The sequence below is a fragment of the Mastigoproctus giganteus genome, chromosome 5 (genome assembly GCF_048544385.1).
Source record: "Mastigoproctus giganteus isolate SK-2022 chromosome 5, ASM4854438v1, whole genome shotgun sequence".
In the NCBI taxonomy this organism is placed as follows: domain Eukaryota; kingdom Metazoa; phylum Arthropoda; class Arachnida; order Uropygi; family Thelyphonidae; genus Mastigoproctus; species Mastigoproctus giganteus.
The window spans coordinates 168,754,157-168,772,835 of NC_143579.1; the positions used below are offsets into that span (position 1 = coordinate 168,754,157).

Sequence of the window (18,679 nt, forward strand, 5' to 3'; positions counted from 1 at the left end):
TCAAGATTTCTCAAAGAAAAATGTGTATATTGTTTAAATAATATTGGTTCCTCTGTGTTTTTATATTAATAGGCTCAACTTGAAATAAAAAAAGCACTTAATGAAGATCCAACAGTTTATGAATATGATAGTATTTATGATGACATTAAAAAAAAAAATGAGATGAGGAAGACAACAGAAACTAAGGATCGTCAGGTAAATTGTCTCCTTGTTATCAAGAATATTTATACCATGTTCTAGTTTCTGTCCTTCTCCCTCTCCCCATCATTTGCTTAGACTAGTTAACCTTGCAATTTCCTAGAATTATTTTTGGTTTGTCATTCTAAGGTATTGTGTCCATTTCATTCTGTAGTTATACATTCCGCTAATTGAAATTATATTTAAACCCTTTGATGCCATTGCTGCCATTTATAATAGTTGCTATGTACTGCTATTACTACACTGTTTTTAAGAAAAAGTTTTATCATATTTTAATTTATAAGTAATGGCATATATATTTAACCGATACTGACATAACAGACACACTGAAAATTAGGATTTTTAGTGCAGCATTAAACCCAATACTTAGAAAGATAAAAATATAAATAAATTACAAGGTCTGCTGTGAGTAATCATGAAACAAGTAAATACATGTGCTGTGTTAGGGTAACTAAGAGTAAGAAAAAGGTGCATGTATATTTGCATGTACATCAGTACTAGGAGCATAATAAATAAATTTGATGAATTTGAAGTGCTAGTCAAGTCATCAAATGCAGAAATTGTGAGGATATCAGACACATGTATAAGGGATGGAGAATTTGAATATGGGGATTACGATGTGTACAGAAAGGACATAGTGTATAGTGTTTCTTGTCAAGTGTCACTGGGGATTCCCCTCCAATTCCACATAGTATATTCTGTGTTACAATAGAAACTCTGTGAAGTCCAGAGATAGTGTCACTATTGGCGTAGCATAGTGTAGTGTGGGTTGTGTTGGTATGTTATTCCAGCAGCCATTTGTCCATACAGCCCCTAGTGGTAACAAGATTTCCGAGTTTCATTTTTATAGCTGTAACAGTCATGCGAGTATCGATATTTTGCGATATTAATTGCTTGTAATCTAAGTATTGTGTTATAAGTATTGTAATACAATTCTTGGAATCCAAGAAAAAAAGGTTATATTTTACTCTTTTTTTTTTTTTTTTTTTTTTGCATTATTGTATTGTTTCAGTAAACATTGTAACCGAGCATCAAGTACTCTTACTATGTAAGTCAGTGACCAGTATGACATCACTTTAGGACAGCTGAGAGTAGTAGACAGAAAACTGTCTAGTATCTGAGTACAGCTGGAAAACAATTTTTTATTACAGTTGCAAAATTTACCTTGAAATTATCATATAGTAATTCAAAGGTAAAATTGTAGACTTAAACGTTTTTTTTTTTTTTTTTTTTTTTTTTTCAATCTGTGGAGCTAAATAATCTTCATTTATGGAAAAGATTAAGTATGGAAGGAAACAGCATGAAAGGAAAATATTGCACAAAACTGTTTTGTACACTAAAACAAATAATGCATAATTTAAAAAAAAAAAAAAAAAAAAATTCAGAATGTTAGACTTGTTCAAATCGAGGTTTTAATAACCATCTTTTAACTTGGCTCTACAAATTTAGTATCAAAACTATAATCAAATGCATATTTTTAAAACTACCCATACATTGGTCTCTCTCTCTCTCTCTCAGCTGCTCCAAAGTTCACACAAGCGTTCTGTGACCAGATTATGTAGCTGTAATTAGCAAGAGTAATTTTACACTCATTTATGAAGTTTATTGAATGAGTGCACTGTCTAGAAAAACGTTATCCTTTTTTATTCAATACACTCTTTAGGAGGTAAGTACAATTATGAATAAATAATACAGTGGTTATTGTTAATGCTCTGCTTACATGCAAGCAGAGCTGCATGTATTACGGAGGTAAAAATGAAACTCAATGATCTTTGTTATTTTGTGTGTGGAAAATCATTTCACATGCCTTGTTGCAAACTCTTTTTTTTTTATATCCTCTAATACATAAGTGTTTTTTTTTTTATCTCTCTCTCTCTCTCTCTCTCTCTCTCTCTCTCTCTCTCTCTCTCTCTCTCTCTCTCTCAAATTGAGCATATAGGCAGGGGGGGGACACTTGAAAATGCACAACAACTATGTTGGGAAATTGGGCATTTTGTATCATTAATTAAAAATGAGCAGTGGTTCCCTCCCCACAGTATAGACAAAGTTGGAATACATGTGCACCTGTAATGTGAGTTACATTACATGAATTTGCAATGATTCTGCACACAGTTCTTGGGGAATTGAATAGAAATGAAAAATTTAAAGATGCCATATCACTGTATAACAATATTTGACAGTGAGGTTTCAGACTTCTTTTCAAAATTGGACTATTCACAAGTTCACATGACCAATTCAAAAGGTACGCTACATGTAGCCCGACTGCATTTGAAAAATTCACTGCTGCAGGCCCACATGTTCTGTGAACTCCCACGTGAAAAGAGTTAAATGCAAAACAATACTGATCCAAATTCTTGAATAGAAATTGCTGTTATTGATCAGTAACACAAGACAAGCATGTTTTGGCATGATGATGCACATTACCAAACAGCCAAAATCAGTATGAAAAATCTGAGACCATAGTTTATGTAAACCATATAAAACCATAATATATATATATATATATATATATATATACTCATGTGACCAAATAGTGTGTCAAGGCCTAAATCTGATTGAAAATATGTGGTTGAGGCTGAAAATTATTTCCTCTCGAAATCCCAGCAGTTAAAAGGAACTAATTTATGCTATCGTTCAGGGCATTGTGCCTGAAGAACTATGTTTATGTCAAGGTAAAAGGCAAAATGCTTCCCAACAAATTTTATATAATGCTGAGAATAATCTGTAATGCTTTAAAGAATTAAAGGCAGAATACACTCCATGCAGGTTGGAGTGCTCGTTGTGTCACCAATTTTCGTTTCCTGTCGCTAAAAGAATATTTTAAATTATTTTCACTGTTTTCCCCATATATTTAGTTCTAATGATCAAACAAATGACTAGTTGAAATGTGATGTTCAAATATTATTTATTTTTTGGTTTATATGAGCTGATATACAAAACAACATGGTAAAACATTTTAATAGCTCTAATGTAGTATTTCTTCCTAGAAAAAATATTACATTATATTACATAGTATGAACCAGAGCTGTAATGCTCAATACATTCTACGTTAATATCAATATTTGTAAAATGATAAGAGAAGTTTACCTCAATATAGTACGTAGAACACTTCCGTATGATACTCTCCAGAAATTAAAACGAAAAAATCGAAAAACTTACATTAGGTAACAAATAATTTAAAAATAATTAAAAATCAATTTAACACAATAAAACTCAATTTAACACAATTAAAAATCAATTTAACACAATTAAAAATAAGAAAATTAATTAAAATAATTTAATGAAAAAAATTATGAAACGATTTTCCTTCCTAGGAAAGGAGGAAGGAAAATCGTTTCGTAATTTTTTAAATTAAATTATTTAAATAAATTTTCTTATTTTTAATTGTGTTAAATTGATTTTTAATTATTTTTAAATTATTTGTTACTCTAATGTAAGTTTTTTGATTTTTTGCGTTTTAATTTCTGGAAAGTATCGTACGGAAGTGTTTTACGTACTATATTGAGGTAAACTTCTCTTATTATTTTACGAATACATTATATTACAGAAAATTTTCCATTCTGATAATCAATAATATTTTTTATTTACCTTGAATTATTATTTTTTTCTTTTGTCCTATTGTTGGTAAGCAGAAATGCAACATCCAAAATAACAGCAGAAATCTCTTCGTGCTAAATACCTTCTTGAAAAATGGAATTCTGTCTGTTCATTCTTCAGACCATTATTCCTTTGTATCAGTTTTTTCATTTAGTCCCATGTTGATAACACCGAAAAATGCCTTTAGTTCATTTAGAGTGAAACTGAAAACCCAGTCATACTATGTGGAACAGATGGAAGCTACTTTATTTGAAAGTTTCCTTTTTTTTCTGAATTTCTTCATCGGACAGATCTAATAGTTTCTCAATTTTGTCATCAGAAAGTCTTTATAAGATCTTGATGGAATCTCCAAATAATTCACCCCAACACAGAGCATAACTTACTCTGTGCCTTGTGTTAACAATTCAATATAAATATCAGTGTAGTTTTTCAGATTGTTCATATGAAGTATAAATGGATGGAAAATTGTGCCAGCCCAGTAAGAAAGCAAATTTCACGATCAGAACTGCCAGCATCTGTAATAGTGCATCAGACTGGAAGAGAACTAAAAAAAAAAACACTGCCTACCTGTCAATAACAATTGAATATAAACAAATCACATCAAATTAGTTTTTCAGATTGTTTATATGAAGTATAAGTAAATGGAAGTACAATAATTGAACCAGGAAAATAAATTTTGTATCAGAAATGCTGACAGGTGTGGCCTCTGTAACATCAGGCTGGAAGAGGACTGAGGGGAAAAAAAAAAAAACTGCTTGTTGTTAACAGTTGAATAATATAGACATCAATTTAGGTTTTTTTTTTTTTTTTTTTTTCAGATAGTTTATACGAAGTATAGCTGACAGTCATGGTGGTCAAAACATTGGACCAAAGGGTTAATATAATAAAGTTTTACACTTAATTGCTTATTTTATTCTGAAGGAAAAATATTTTAGTCGTAACTTGGAAAAAAAAATTATAAAATAACTGAAAAAAACAAAACTACAGTACATTTAACAACAAAAAAATAAATATGGAAATCATAAAAATCTCTTGAGTTAGGAATTAAGTCTAAAACATTATAATATATTAACCCTTTGGTCCAATTGTAAAAGGCTATACCTGCTTTAATATTTCAAAATTTTAACTTTTCTGACTGCATGGTGGCTCACAGACCTTCATTACCATCGTTTTGCCGGGGAATTTTCACTAAAGATCAGCTTATCTGATGAGGGACCAGTAAGTTCTGAAAGTGGCTCTTATAGCAGTGTTTTGCCTTTTAAATGAATGGCAGATTAACTTTTTGGTGATACCAAAAGTAGTTCAGTTGTGAAAGTTGTGTTTGTTCAGAGCATTAAGGCTGTTTAAATCATGTCAGCTAGGACAGAAACAACCTCCTGCTTTTCATAACATTCATCACTTGTTCAAAAACATACCCTTTACCTTATGAAACAACACCATTAATGCACAGATGCCCATGAAGATTTCTTCCCAGCTGAGAAAAAAAGTTGCATAAAGAATGTTACAGTAGGACTATAAGTAAAACAACAAACCTACAAATGGTATTAATATTAATGGATGAAGATGATAGGGCTGGCCATCCTTCAAGAAACACAAGTTTAATTGCCAATGTGATTTATCTATGAAAATCATTGCCTAACTTTCAATACTGATTGAGTGGTATGGTGTGTAGGTAATGTAGAACTTTTAAAGAGGAATAAAGCACTTCAGCCTACACTAGACTATCTGTTTATTTCCATTTGGAAATTACACATAAATGAGAATCAGGTATATCATGTGTTATATTCTTACAACTTCATCAATGATGTGATTGATATCATTGCTACTTCACCATTACATAGATAAGAAAGGCCAAAGGTTCGACTTTTTTTTTGCATTTCTGATCTAATGTTGAAGTAGCGATAACAGCAATTGCTGACGAAGTGATAAAAATATACAAAATGTCTGATTCCCATCTGTGTGTGTAATTTTCATCTGGAAGTAGACAACAATTATTCCTCCATTGACTGTATTGACTGTCTGAAAAGTGATAAAAGAGACTGGAATATCCATTGGTTCCCATCATGCAATTTAACACATTTAGAAATCCATAAGGCAAAGTTTGTGTCTGGGCCCTTGGCTGCAGATCAGAAAATTTGGCATATTTCGGTTTGCTTTCCCCTCCACAAAATTATCATGAATTCAATCCACGAAGCCATACATTTAGACTGAAATTTGTGAGACATGAGAAATGCAGTATTAAGGAAATGACTGGAAATCCAGAATGCAGGAACATCCCTCCTCCATCATAACAATGCACCCAGCTCACATAGATTTGTCAGTTCAAGAATTCTTGTCAAAACATTCAATTCCTGGTGTTCTACAACCTCCCCCCACTCCTCCACATTTTCCTCCAGACATTTTATTATATTCCAAAATAAAAATGAACCTAAAAGGAAGAAGACTTCAAATGGTAGTAGACATCATCAAGAATACAATAAATTAACTGAGAGATATAAATAAATATTCTTGAAACAGTGCTTCAAAAAGTGGAAAATGCAGTGGGAGCATTGCATTGCTACCCAAGAAAACAGTGGCAGGATAATTGTAACTAAGCTGTAAGTCAGGTGGTAGATGACTCTCATCAACCGGTGCAATACCACCACTTTGCTTATGGGAGGTTTGAAGTGGTTAAACCCATGTTTAGTCCCCAGAGCTAAGTTCCGGTCAACCCTTCCCTATCTCTTCCATCATGCAGTATGACTGATGACTTTTCAGTTTATGATGAATATCATGGCGAGATCCAATCTTCCTTACATTTCGAGGGTACAGTTCTAAAACAGTGTTTGCAGACCGGGCACTAGTTAGTACACTGGACCAAACCTATTGGTAACTCTTTAGGAGGCTTCTGGATAAGCTAGTGTATAATCTTGCTACTTTTACTCTGCCAAATAGTGACTGGAGGGAGTCCAAGTAGTGTGTATGTGGGGGGGGGGGGACATTGTCGAGGTCACGTATATGTCAAGGATCTGGGTATATTCTTACCATGTATACGCCATATCCAAAAATTTCACCCCCCAACCACTTCTTCTTACTATTGATTACACCATGAATTGTCAAATCAATAGAGTAAGCTTATCTGCAAAAAGATCTAAACCTCCCAACCACTTCCTAGTTCGTTTCACAAATATACGTGGTCTCAATTCTAATCTCAATGATGTCCATTTCCACTTGTAGTCTGCCAAATCCCATGTACTTTTTCTGAGAGAATCTCAGTTATTGGTTGATTCAACTACTGCTCATCTCAGTTGCCCAAATTATTCGCTGTATGATTCCTTTTGCCTGAAAGGTCATACTTGTGCTTATGTCTGTTCCGATATTCCCTGTCAGAGACTTGGTAATTTGGAATCTCCTCTTTTCGATCTTCTCTGGCTTAAAATCTCTCTACTTCATTGTGTCAAATTCATCTGTTGTCTCTACCATTCTCCCAACTCCGCTAATCACTTGGAGCTCTTTGACTTCCTCTCTTTGCAACTTGACTTTCTCCAGTCCAACTTTCCTAACAATGAGATAATTTTCCTTGGTGATTTTAATGTTCACAACTCCAGCTGGCTTCCGTTTTCTAGTCACACTGACCCAGCTGGTCGAGATGCTGAGGCTTTTGCAATTACAAATGACCTTGCACAGATTGTTCATTTACCTATAAGAATGCCGGACAATCTTAACCATACAGCCAACATGCTTGATCTTTTTCTCACAAATAACCCTTCTAAGTAACCCGTCAAAGTGAGTGGTCCTTTAGACGCCTAAGATCACAACTTGGTGATTGTCTCTTCTCCAATGGTCTTATGGCTATTCTCATGGCTATTCCCAATCTCGTATTGTTTAGTTTTACAAGAATACAAAATGGGATGACCTACGAGATTTATTTTCTTCTTTTGCTTGGTCGGATTACTGTTTCAAAACTTCTGATGTCAACATTTTGTCAGATCGTGTTAGTGAAATTATTCTTGTAGGAATGGAATCCTTGATTCCACATCACTTTAAAATCTTGTCCTTTTTCAAAACCTTGGTTTTCCAATAAATGTGCTAAGGCTGTTCAAGAGAGGAACATTGTATATCGTAATTGGCTTGTTTCCAATTCTTCAGTTTCATTTTCTGCCTACACCAAAGCTTGCAACAATTGTAAAGCAGTTATAAATCAGTCCAAACTAGATTTTGAACAGGCTAAGAGTAGAAAACTTGCTTCTTGCCCTAATGGTAGCCGGGCATTCTGGGCTCTTGCCAAAGCTATTGGCTGCAACTTTTGCCCATCTCTGCTCCCACCTTTGTCAAAATCAGATGGTTCTGTTGTCACTTCAGCCAAGGATAAAGCTGACCTGCTAGCATCACATTTTTCTTCCAACTCACGTATTAATGATCTTGGTAAAACACCTCTGACCATTCCCAGCACACTCCATTCAGTGCCTCCTGTGGTCTTCCATAAACAGGATGTCAGAAGGATTTTGACAAATCTTGATGCTAAGCATTAGCATTAGCATTAGTAGAGGCATATGATGCAAGAAAGCAAGCTTATTCAGCATCAGCCAAAAAAAAAAAAAAAAACACAACCCTACTCCCATTTCACCCCTCCGTTCGTTCGAAATACCTGTCCAGCTGAGCCTTAAATTTGTATAGGCTATCAACTTCAACAACAAGTGATGGAAGTCTATTCCACAAACCAACTGCCCGCTGGCTAAAGGCAAATTTCCGCACATCTATCCGGACATCCATCCTTCCTCAATTTGAATTTATGCCCTCTCAGGTGATTATTCTGAGCAAGAGGAAGAATCCCATCGGCATTGAGCATGCTCAAGCCATTCAAAGCCTTATACACCTCTATCAGATCACCTCGCCGATGCCTAGTCTCCAGACTCTGTAATTTGCAAAACTTAAGCCTTTCTTCTTAAGAGCAACCCTTTGTTCCATTCACTAATCTTGTTGCCCTTCTCTGTACTCGTTCCAGCAGCTCGACATCCTTCTTGAAATGAGGCCTCCAGACCTGTATACAGTACACAAGGTGTGGCCTGACTAATGCCTTATACAAGGGAATAATCACATCCCTATCCCTGCTAGAAAAATTCCTGTATATCATTGAAAAGACACCATGAGCTACTCTTGCAGTTCGTCTGCACTGCTCAGAGAACTTCATATCTGCCTGCACAATTACCCCCATGTCCTTTTCATTCTCTACCACTGTCAGCGTAGTACCACAGAGTTGATACGTTGATCTGGGGTTACTGTTTCCCATATGTAGTACTTTACATTTGTCAATGTTAAACTTCATTTGCCATCTCTCAGCCCATCTGCTCAACCTTTCCAGATCCTGTTGCAGCAGCATAGCATCAGTAGTGTCCTTAACAACCCTGCCAACCTTTGTATCGTCTGCAAACTTGGACATTAAGCTTGATATACCATCATCTATATCATTTATAAATACAGAAAACAACAATGGACCCAACACTGAACCCTGAGGAACTCCACTAATAACATTAGTCGACGATGAGCAGTGTCCATTGATTACCACTCTCTGTCTTCTGCCACTCAACCATCCCTTTATCCATAGCAGCAATTTGCCTCCAATGCCACACTGCTCCAATTTGTGCAGCAGTCTTCCATGCGCAACAGTATCAAAAGCCTTTCTAAGATCCAAATATATAATATCAAAGTTATTCCCTGCATCCAGTTCTTTTGTGACTACATCATAGTATCCAATCAAATTGGTCAGACAAGACCTGCCCTTAACAAAACCATGCTGTGTCTGAGCTATAACTGAATTCTTGTCCAGATGATCCTGCAGTGCTTCTTTAACCAGTGCCTCCATTAATTTTCCTGGAACCGAAGTTAAACTAACAGGTCTATAATTACTTGTGTCAGCCTTTGATCCTCCTTTGTGAATTGGGGTTACATTTGCGCATCTCCAGTCTATGGGTACCTCCCCTGAGTCCAAAGAAGCTCTCATAATTATGGCCTCTAGGGGTTTGCTTACTTCCTTTGCTGCCTCCTTTAATATAACTGGATAGATCCCATCCACCCCGGGTGCCTTTTTTATGTTTATCCTCAACAATTTCTCCTCCACTTTCCTCTCAGTTATTAGAAAATCATCTAGCTCACTGCCAATGTTTACTTCACCTACGACATTCCCCTTCCTGAATAACTCCTCATGTGTGAATGTAGATGCAAAATACTTGTTTAGATTGTTAGCCACCTGAGCAGGATCCTTAACTATTGAACCATCAACATCCAGTGGACCAATCTGATTCATCCCTTTCCTTCTTGAGTTTAAATAGGTAAAGAACTCTTTTCTGTTTTTCTTTGCATCCTTTGCCAAGGATTTCTCATAATCTGCCTTTGCCTGCCTAATCTTCTTTGTGACTTGGTTACAGACCAACTTATATTTATCATAGGCTTCCATGTCACCCATTAATTTGTATGTATCCCATGCATTTTTCTTCTCTGCCATATATCTCATTAGTTCATCTGACAACCATTTAGGCCTGAATCTTGAACAATATTTCTTGGTTGGTATGTAAAGCCTGGTAGCTTCCAAGATTAGTTCCTTGAATGCTTCCCATTTTGAATTTGCTGTTGGTAACATCATCAGTTGGTCCCACTGTATAGAATTTATATACTGTCTCAGCCCATCATAGTCGCCTTTACGAAAGCAAAAACCCTTCCCTTTACCTCTGGTGGTTACCTCCTTGAGTAAATCCCACTTCAGCACACTGTGATCACTGCCACCTAGTGGTTCCTGTATCTACAGATTCTTAATGCATGAAGAATCACTACTGATAATGAGATCAAGAGTATTACTCCCTCTAGTTGCCTCCCGAACATGCTGGTGTAGAAAACAATCATCCAATAAATCCACAAAAGTCTTGCTAGTGTGTGAGTGACCAACCCACAAATTCCAGTCAATATCTGGGAAATTAAAATCCCCCATTATAAGACTCTCTGATTTACTGGCCCATTCTATTTCCCTGTACAGTATCTTATTATACTCATCAGAGTCATTAGGCCTATAGCACACTCCTACTCTCAATTTTGATTTACCCATGCTTATGTCACACCAAACTGACTCGACACTGCCCTGTCCATCGATGTCGACTGGCTTCACTTCCTTGGATTTTATGTGTTTTTTAACTAATAGCATAACCCCTCCTCCCTTCCTATCCTGTCTGTCCTTTCTGTAGACATTGTACTCCCCAAATTCCAGTTCTGCATTCCTTATATCTGTGTGACACCATGTCTCTGATATCCCAACAATATCTGCCTTTGATGTTTTGAGCAAAACCTCAAATTCATCAAATTTATTTACTAAACTCCTAGCATTGGTGTACACTCAAATATACATGCACCTGTTTCTATTCTTAGCTACCCTAACACAACCCATGTGTTTACTTGTACCGCAATGACTCCCAGCAGTCTCTGAAATATCCTGCATATTGTTTTTCAGGCTTCTGCTCATTCCAATAGAAGCAGTGCAAGAATCTCTTTCATCTCTGCCAGTGGCTACTGTTAATCTATTTGTCTTTGTCTCCCCCCAAGCTAGCAGTTTTCTGACCCACCTAACGCTGCTAACACTAAGACAGCTAGAAGTCCTGATGGTATTTCTCCACTTGTTCTCAAAACCTGTGCTTCTGAACTTACTGCTGTTCTTTTGCTGCCTTTCTTCACTTTATTATTCCAAAGGTGTTTTTCCTTCTGCTTGGAAATTTGCTCATATCCAGCCAGTTCGGTTGACAAATCCCTCCCATCCAATTATCATCCCATTGCAATTACTTCTACTCTTTCTAAAGTAATGGAGAAATCAATTAACCGCCAACGCTTAAACTACCTAGAAACCTTCTGTCTGATCAACGATCGCCAGTATGGATTCCATCAGTGTCGATCCACTGGTGATATTCTTGCTTATGTTCCAATTTATGGACAAATTCAATGGAAAAGTGGAAAAGTTCGGTGAAACACAAGCAGTTGCTCTTGACATCTCAGAGGCTTTCGTTCATGTTTGGCATAAAGGTTTTCTAAACAAGCTTCCATCTTATGGTTTGCCAACTATTTTTGTAATTGGTTATCCAGTTTTCTCTCTGATCACTCACTCAGGGTGATGGTAGATGCTCTCTGTCTTCTAACTTCTCCACTAATGCTGATGTCCTCCAAGATTCAGTCCTTTCCCCCGCTCTTTTCCTCTTGTATATTAATGACCTTCTTCCATTGACTGGAAATCCTATCCATAGTTTTGCCGATGATAGCACATTGCATTCCACTTTCTATTTTGAGATACCTTGCCCTGCTCGATTAGCTTCAACTTCTCGAATATCCGCTACCAATTCTTTAAATGCCGATCTCCAAGTAATTCTCCAGTGGGGCAAAGACAGCTTAGTTGATTTCAATCCTTCTAAAACTCAATCTTGTCTAGTTGATTTCAATCCTTCTAAAACTCAGTCTTGTCTTATATCTCACAAAAAGAATTCTTCTGCTCCTATGCTTATCTTTGGTGACACTCCAATTTCTAGACAAAATGAATCCTAGACAATCTAAAATATCCTCTGCGTCTAAAATACTTGGTTTTCTCTTTTGCTCTTGGCGTTACTTTTCTTTCAAACAGCTGTTCACTCTACAAATCGCAAATCCACCCTACCATGGAATGTTGTTCCCACATCTGGAGCGGTGCCCCCCAAAACATCTCTCAGGCTTCTAGATTCCATTCCGAAGAGTGCAGTTAGGTTAATTAATGACTCCTCTCTAACAGAGTTTCTCCACTCGCTGTCTCACAGACATACTGTTTCTGCTGAATGTGTTTTCTACAAATACTTCCATGGGCACTGTTCTTCTGAATTGGCTTCTATAATTCCTGTTCTCTCTTTCAAAATAGTCCGAACACGTGCCACCACCAGCCAACATCCATTTACTGTCGAACTTCAAACTCACAGTACCGACTTTTCATCTTCCTCATATATTCATTCAACTGCCGTTTTCTGGAACAACCTTCCTTCATACGTATTTCCTGAAAATTACAATCTACAGAAGTTCAAGTCCAATGTCAACAAATATCTTCTTTCGTCTTCTCAACCTCCAACCCAAGCATGGTACTAAGTACTATAGGTTCTAATACCTCTCGTGTTTGGGGATTTCATAAAAAAAAGTCAGTTTACTTTTTTTTTGAACAAATCCTATTCACACAGTTTTAACAAACTGCGTCAACTATATGATTTAAAAGTCTGGATGGGTTTTGTGAGTTCTCTCAAAAATTCTCATTTTTTAATGACTGATAGATTTTAGAAATAATAAAAATTATTTAAAAATATAAATTTTCAAATGTAGTATTCATTTTGTGATAAGTGCATTGCAACTTTACTTTCTGCCCTTTTTAATTTTATTTTTACTGTAGCCAAAATACATTGCAGCACTTCTGAAATCAGCAGAAATACGAAAACGAGAAAATGAACGAAGAATTGAAAGAAAAATTCAGAAGGAACGAATAGAGGAAGGGGATAAATATAAGGATAAAGCATCATTTGTGACATCAGCTTATCGGCAAAAGATGCAAGAGATGCAAGAAGAAGAGGAAAGAGAGGAAAGAGAAAAGGAACTTGAAGGTGAAAACTAAAAAACACAGTTATAAATTTATTTATATTTTTTGTTCTCTCTCTCTCTCTCTCTCTGTGTTCGTGTGTGCATGCGCACGCGTCTAAATGAATGAATGGGCATTAATATGTTCACTGCCTCTGATTCATATTAGCATTCAAAAGTCACCCAAGCAATGTGCTGTAATGCATATGAGTAATTATTAAGTGCTCAGTAAATGAGTGCTGTAAAAGTTAAGGCACATGATATTAACTACTGAATATTGGCATTTGCATTTTGCGCTGTCTATTGTTAAGATATTTGCTATATGAAACTTTATAATCATTTTTAGAATTTTATATAATCTCTCGGACCTCTATTTAATGAACATAGCTAATCCTTTATAGCTAATTTTTCTATTTAGCGAATTTTTTTGAATTCTCCCTTGGTAATTACATTTAAAATAGTTTCCATTGAGCAAAGAAAATTTTTATATAACGAACGGATTAGAAGAGACTTAAGGGTACACACTGTTCATACTTCTGGCCTTCAGGCAATTTAGGCAATGAGTGCTGCTGCTAAGCATGGATTAAGAGAGCTAAAGGGATTACCATTCCTTCAATCTTATTTTCACACAAACCATCTCTTGATAGCGTTTCACACAAATGGTCTACTTGTGACTAATTCTGTTTGTATCTCGCATACTAGATTGACTGGATCGCAGGCCATCAATGGGCCTGAATTGGTCCCCTCCGTGACAGATGCACTTGTAATTAGAAAGTGTCCCACAGCTTTCAGGGGAAGCGCTAAATGATGTCTGGGCAGAGAGGAGTGTACTGCAGCCACTATTTCAATTGTCGGCAGTTTTGCTTTATGGTTTTCAAATTCCCTTTATTTGTTGTTTTTAAGTTCAAGTTTTTTAATTTTTTTTTGTTCAAGACAGTTTTTTTTAATTTAATACTAATGCACTCCCAATCTGGTTACCACTGTCGCATGGACAGTTTAATAAAACTATTGCATCTAAGTTGAAAATGCACAAATACAAAGTTATTGATGTTAAACAAACTTTTACATTGTAAGAAAAGTTGCAGAAAAACTAGTAGGGAACCAATATGAGCCCTTAGGAAATGGTATTTCCAAAGGGGAAGGAGTAAAAAAAAAAAAGGTGGTGCCTCCGTAGCCAGATGGGAAGGAGCAGTAGTGCATAGCACACACTTCTTGATTAGACCGGGGTTCGAGCCCATCACCACCAAATACGGAGGATGCGGAAAGGTCAGGGAATGACCACCGCCTATCCCGGAGCAATATGGCCTTAGTTGCTAATGCTCCTAAAACTTATGTATTATTAGTAGATAACAAATAACAACAACAATAACATTATTTCCAGATGGAATATTGACAAGTACTTTCCGTCCATTTGAGGCAGAAAACATTCTCCACTACCCACACTGTAATTGATTACTTTTCGTGCAGTAAAGGATTACTACTGTTCAGTGGCATAGCCAGGGTAGGGTCAGCAGTCAGCAGGTGCATTGTACCCTCCTGATACCGAAATCTGTTATTGTGGCACATTTTTAGAAAAATAATACCACAATATACATTGTACAACATAAATATTTATTCAATGTTTTTAAAAATATTAACTTTTACATCTATAATTCATTGTTTATATATTATTTTTGCAGTTCGTTTTGTTTCACATGTTTATTTTCATAATTGTATAGGTACCACTTATATTTTATACAACATATATATATATATATATATATATATATGTTCGTAAAAAAAAAAACATACTAAATATATTAATAAAATAATAATTTATAAAATAGTTTGCTATTATTTACACATTTAATATAATATTTTTGTAATACATATATATACAGATATTCATGCACCTCTTAATTAAAACCAAAAATAACAGGTAGATTAGCATCAGGCGCTTTTTTTGAGAATCTCTGACAAAAAATCCTGGTTACGCCAATGTTTGATTTTACGAACATTCATGCGAAGTTCTTTGACACCAGTTTTGACGTTTTTAACACAGCTATCAAAAGAAATATTTTCTGGAAATTTTGTTAGAATAAGAAATATATGTCCAGAATATGTGCTGCAATTGTTCCCTAAAAACAATTGCTATAATGCAAACTTTTCTTTTATTAAATGCGCATTGCAGTATTATGGTTTTACACCAGTTTTTTCTGTTTCTGTTGTGGCTTCTGATAGATGAATTTCCTTGATTTTCTGTTAGTAGATACAATACACATTGAAGAAAAGAAGTACGATCTATTCATCTTTCAAAAACAATTCGCTGCAATTCTTTCGGTTATGTTTCTTATACCAAGAAACAGTTGCGTGGTTTTTTTTTTTTTTTTCCCCTGTATCTCATTCGTGAGTGATGGTACCTTCGCATCACTCACTGCTCCGTGTCTGTGCAATTTATAATTGCCTTTAGCCAGCAGCGGAAAATTTAAACAAATTCAGTGATGCCATCTATAATGCTCGATTGGTATTCTCGTGAATAATTAGAAATGCATACTTGAACATACATTTTTGCTGTTTGCACGTTAATTAATAGATTTTTCTGAATTTTAAATTTGGGATATCAAAGACAACACTTCTGTTTATGTATATTGATAGTTTCAATTTTGTAGATAGAATATAAATTATAGAAATAATTAGTTAATTTTACTATGGTAATTTTCACCCCAACGGACTAACAACACTTGAAAACAGGACGGGACTGAAGCAGGCTGTTCATTGTAAATAATAATTCTGTAAAATTGCTAGCTGAGATAATCCCTACACAGTAGCCTGTGTAGGGAAAGATTAGGGGAAAGGAAGCAGAAAGATGCCGAAATAAGTGCTCTCTGGCTGGATTTTCTGTGTCACCCTATACAAGCGCCCAAATGCCACTAGCCATTGTGGATTGAAGTGCGTGCTGCTCTACAGTTTGTAGCCATTGTCGGTTTAACAAGCAGCTCACAAAATTCTTAAAAATTTAACAACCTGCTTGCAAGAGCCAGCTCCAGCACACCACTGCATATTAGCTTAGCATTAGTAGAGGCATATGATGCAAGAAAGCAAGCTTATGCATCATCAGACAAAAAAAAAAAAAAAAACTGCTCCCACTTCACCCCTCCATTCGTTCCAAATACCTGTCTAATTCAGCCTTAAATTTATTGAGGCTATCAACTTCCACAACAAAGGATGGAAGTCTGTTCCACCAATCAACTACCCACTAGCTAAAGGCAAACTTCTGCACATCTATCCTACATGTGTCTTTCCTCAGTTTGAATTTATGCCCTCTCAGGTGATTATTCTGAGCAAGAGGAAGAATCCCATTAGCATTGAGCGTGCTCAAACCATTCAAGGCTTTATACACCTCAATCAGATCACCTCGCACGTGCCTAGTCTACAGACACTGTAATTTGCAAAATTTAAGCCTTTCTTCGTAAGAGCAACCCTTTCTTTCATTTACTAATCTTGTTGCCCTTCTCTGTACTTGTTCCAACAGTTCTACATCCTTCTTAAAATGAGGCCTCCAGAACTGTATACAGTTCAAAGTGTGGCCTGACCATTGCCTTACACAAGGGGATAATCACCTCCTTATCCCTGCTAGAAAAATTCCTGTATATCATTGACAAGACACTATGAGCTACTCTTGCAGACCATCTGCCCTGCTCAGAAAACTTCATATCTGCCTGCACAATTACCACCAGGTCTTTTTCGTTCTCTACACCTATCAGTGTAGTACCACAGAGTTGATATGTCACTCTGGGGTTACTGCTTCCCATATGTAGTACTTTACATTTGTCAATGATAAACATCATTTGCCACCTCTCAGCCCATCTGCTCAACTTTTATAGATCCTGTTGCAGCAGCAGCGTACTGTCATTAGTGTCCTTAACAACCCTGCCAACCTTCATATCGTCTGCAAACTTGGACATTAATTTATATACCATCATTAATATCATTTATAAATACAGAAAACAACAATGGACCCAACACTGAACCCTGAGGGACTAAACTAATAACATTAGTCCACGATGAACAGTGTCCATTGATTACCACTCTCTGTCTTCTCCCACTCAACCATACCTTTATCCATACGCGCCTCCATAGCCAGGTGGGCAGGAGCAGCAGCAGTGCTTAGCACACGCTTCTTGATTAGACCGGGGTTCGAGCCCATCACCACCAAATACAGAGGATGCAGAAAGGTCAGGGAATGACCACCGCATATTCCTGGAGCAATATGGCCTTAGTTGCTAATTCTCCTAAAAAACCAAATAACAAACAACGAACCTTTATCCATAGCAGCAATTTGCCTCCAATGCCACACTGCTCCAATTTGTGCAGCAGTCTTCCATGTGGAACAGTATCAAAAGCCTTTCTAAGATCCAAATATCAAAGTTATTCCCTGCATCCAGTTCCTTTGTCACCACATCATAGTATCCAATCAAATTAGTCAGGCAAGACTTTCCCTTAACAAAACCATGCTGTGTCCGAGCTATAACTGAAGTCTTGTCTAGATGATCCTGCAGTGCTTCTTTAACCAGTGCTTCCATTAATTTTCTTGGAAGAGAAGTTAAACGAACAGGTCTATAATTATTTGTGTCGCCCTTTGATACTCCTTTGTGAATTGGGGTCGCATTTGCACATCTCTAATCCATGGGTACTTCCCCTGAGTCCAAAGAAGCTCTCATAATTATGGCTATGGGTTTGCTTACTTCCTTTGCTGCCTCCGTTAATATAATTGGATAGATCCCATCCACCCCGAGTGCCTTTTTGATGTTTATCTTCAACAATTTCTCCTCCACTTTTCTCTCAGTTATTACAAAATCATCTAGCTCACTGCCAGAGTTTAACTCACCTCTTCTATGCCAGGATCATCAACAGTTCAATCATCAATATCCCGTGGACCAGTCTGATTCATCCCTTTCCTTCTAGAGTTTACATAGGTAAAGAACTCTTTGTGGTTTTTCTTTGCATCCTTTGCCAAGGATTTCTCATAATCTGCCTTTGCCTGCCTAATCTGTTTTGTGACTTGGTTACAGACCAGCTTATATCTGTCATAGGCTTCGATTTCACTCATTAATTTATATGTATCCCACGCATTTGTCTTCTCTGCCTTATGTCTCATTAGTTCATCTGCATCCGTTTAGGCCTAAACCTTGAACAATATTTCTTGGTATGTAAAGCCTAGTAGCTTCCAAGATAAATTCTTTGAATGCTTCCCATTTTGAATTTGCTGTTGGTAACATCATCAGTTGGTCCCACCGTATAGAATTTAAATACT

The 18,679-nt window shown here is 36.3% G+C and overlaps 1 protein-coding gene across 1 annotated transcript in view; it reads left to right on the forward strand.

Moving 5' to 3' along the window:
• LOC150085824 (uncharacterized) overlaps nt 1–18,679 on the forward strand; it is an 81,364-nt gene that overhangs the window by 53,510 nt on the left and 9,175 nt on the right. The window contains exons 4-5 of the mRNA XM_090373506.1: nt 73–195; nt 13,205–13,412. Of these exons, the coding sequence (XP_090229632.1) occupies nt 73–195; nt 13,205–13,412 (331 nt within the window). The remainder of the gene's footprint in view (nt 1–72; nt 196–13,204; nt 13,413–18,679) is intronic.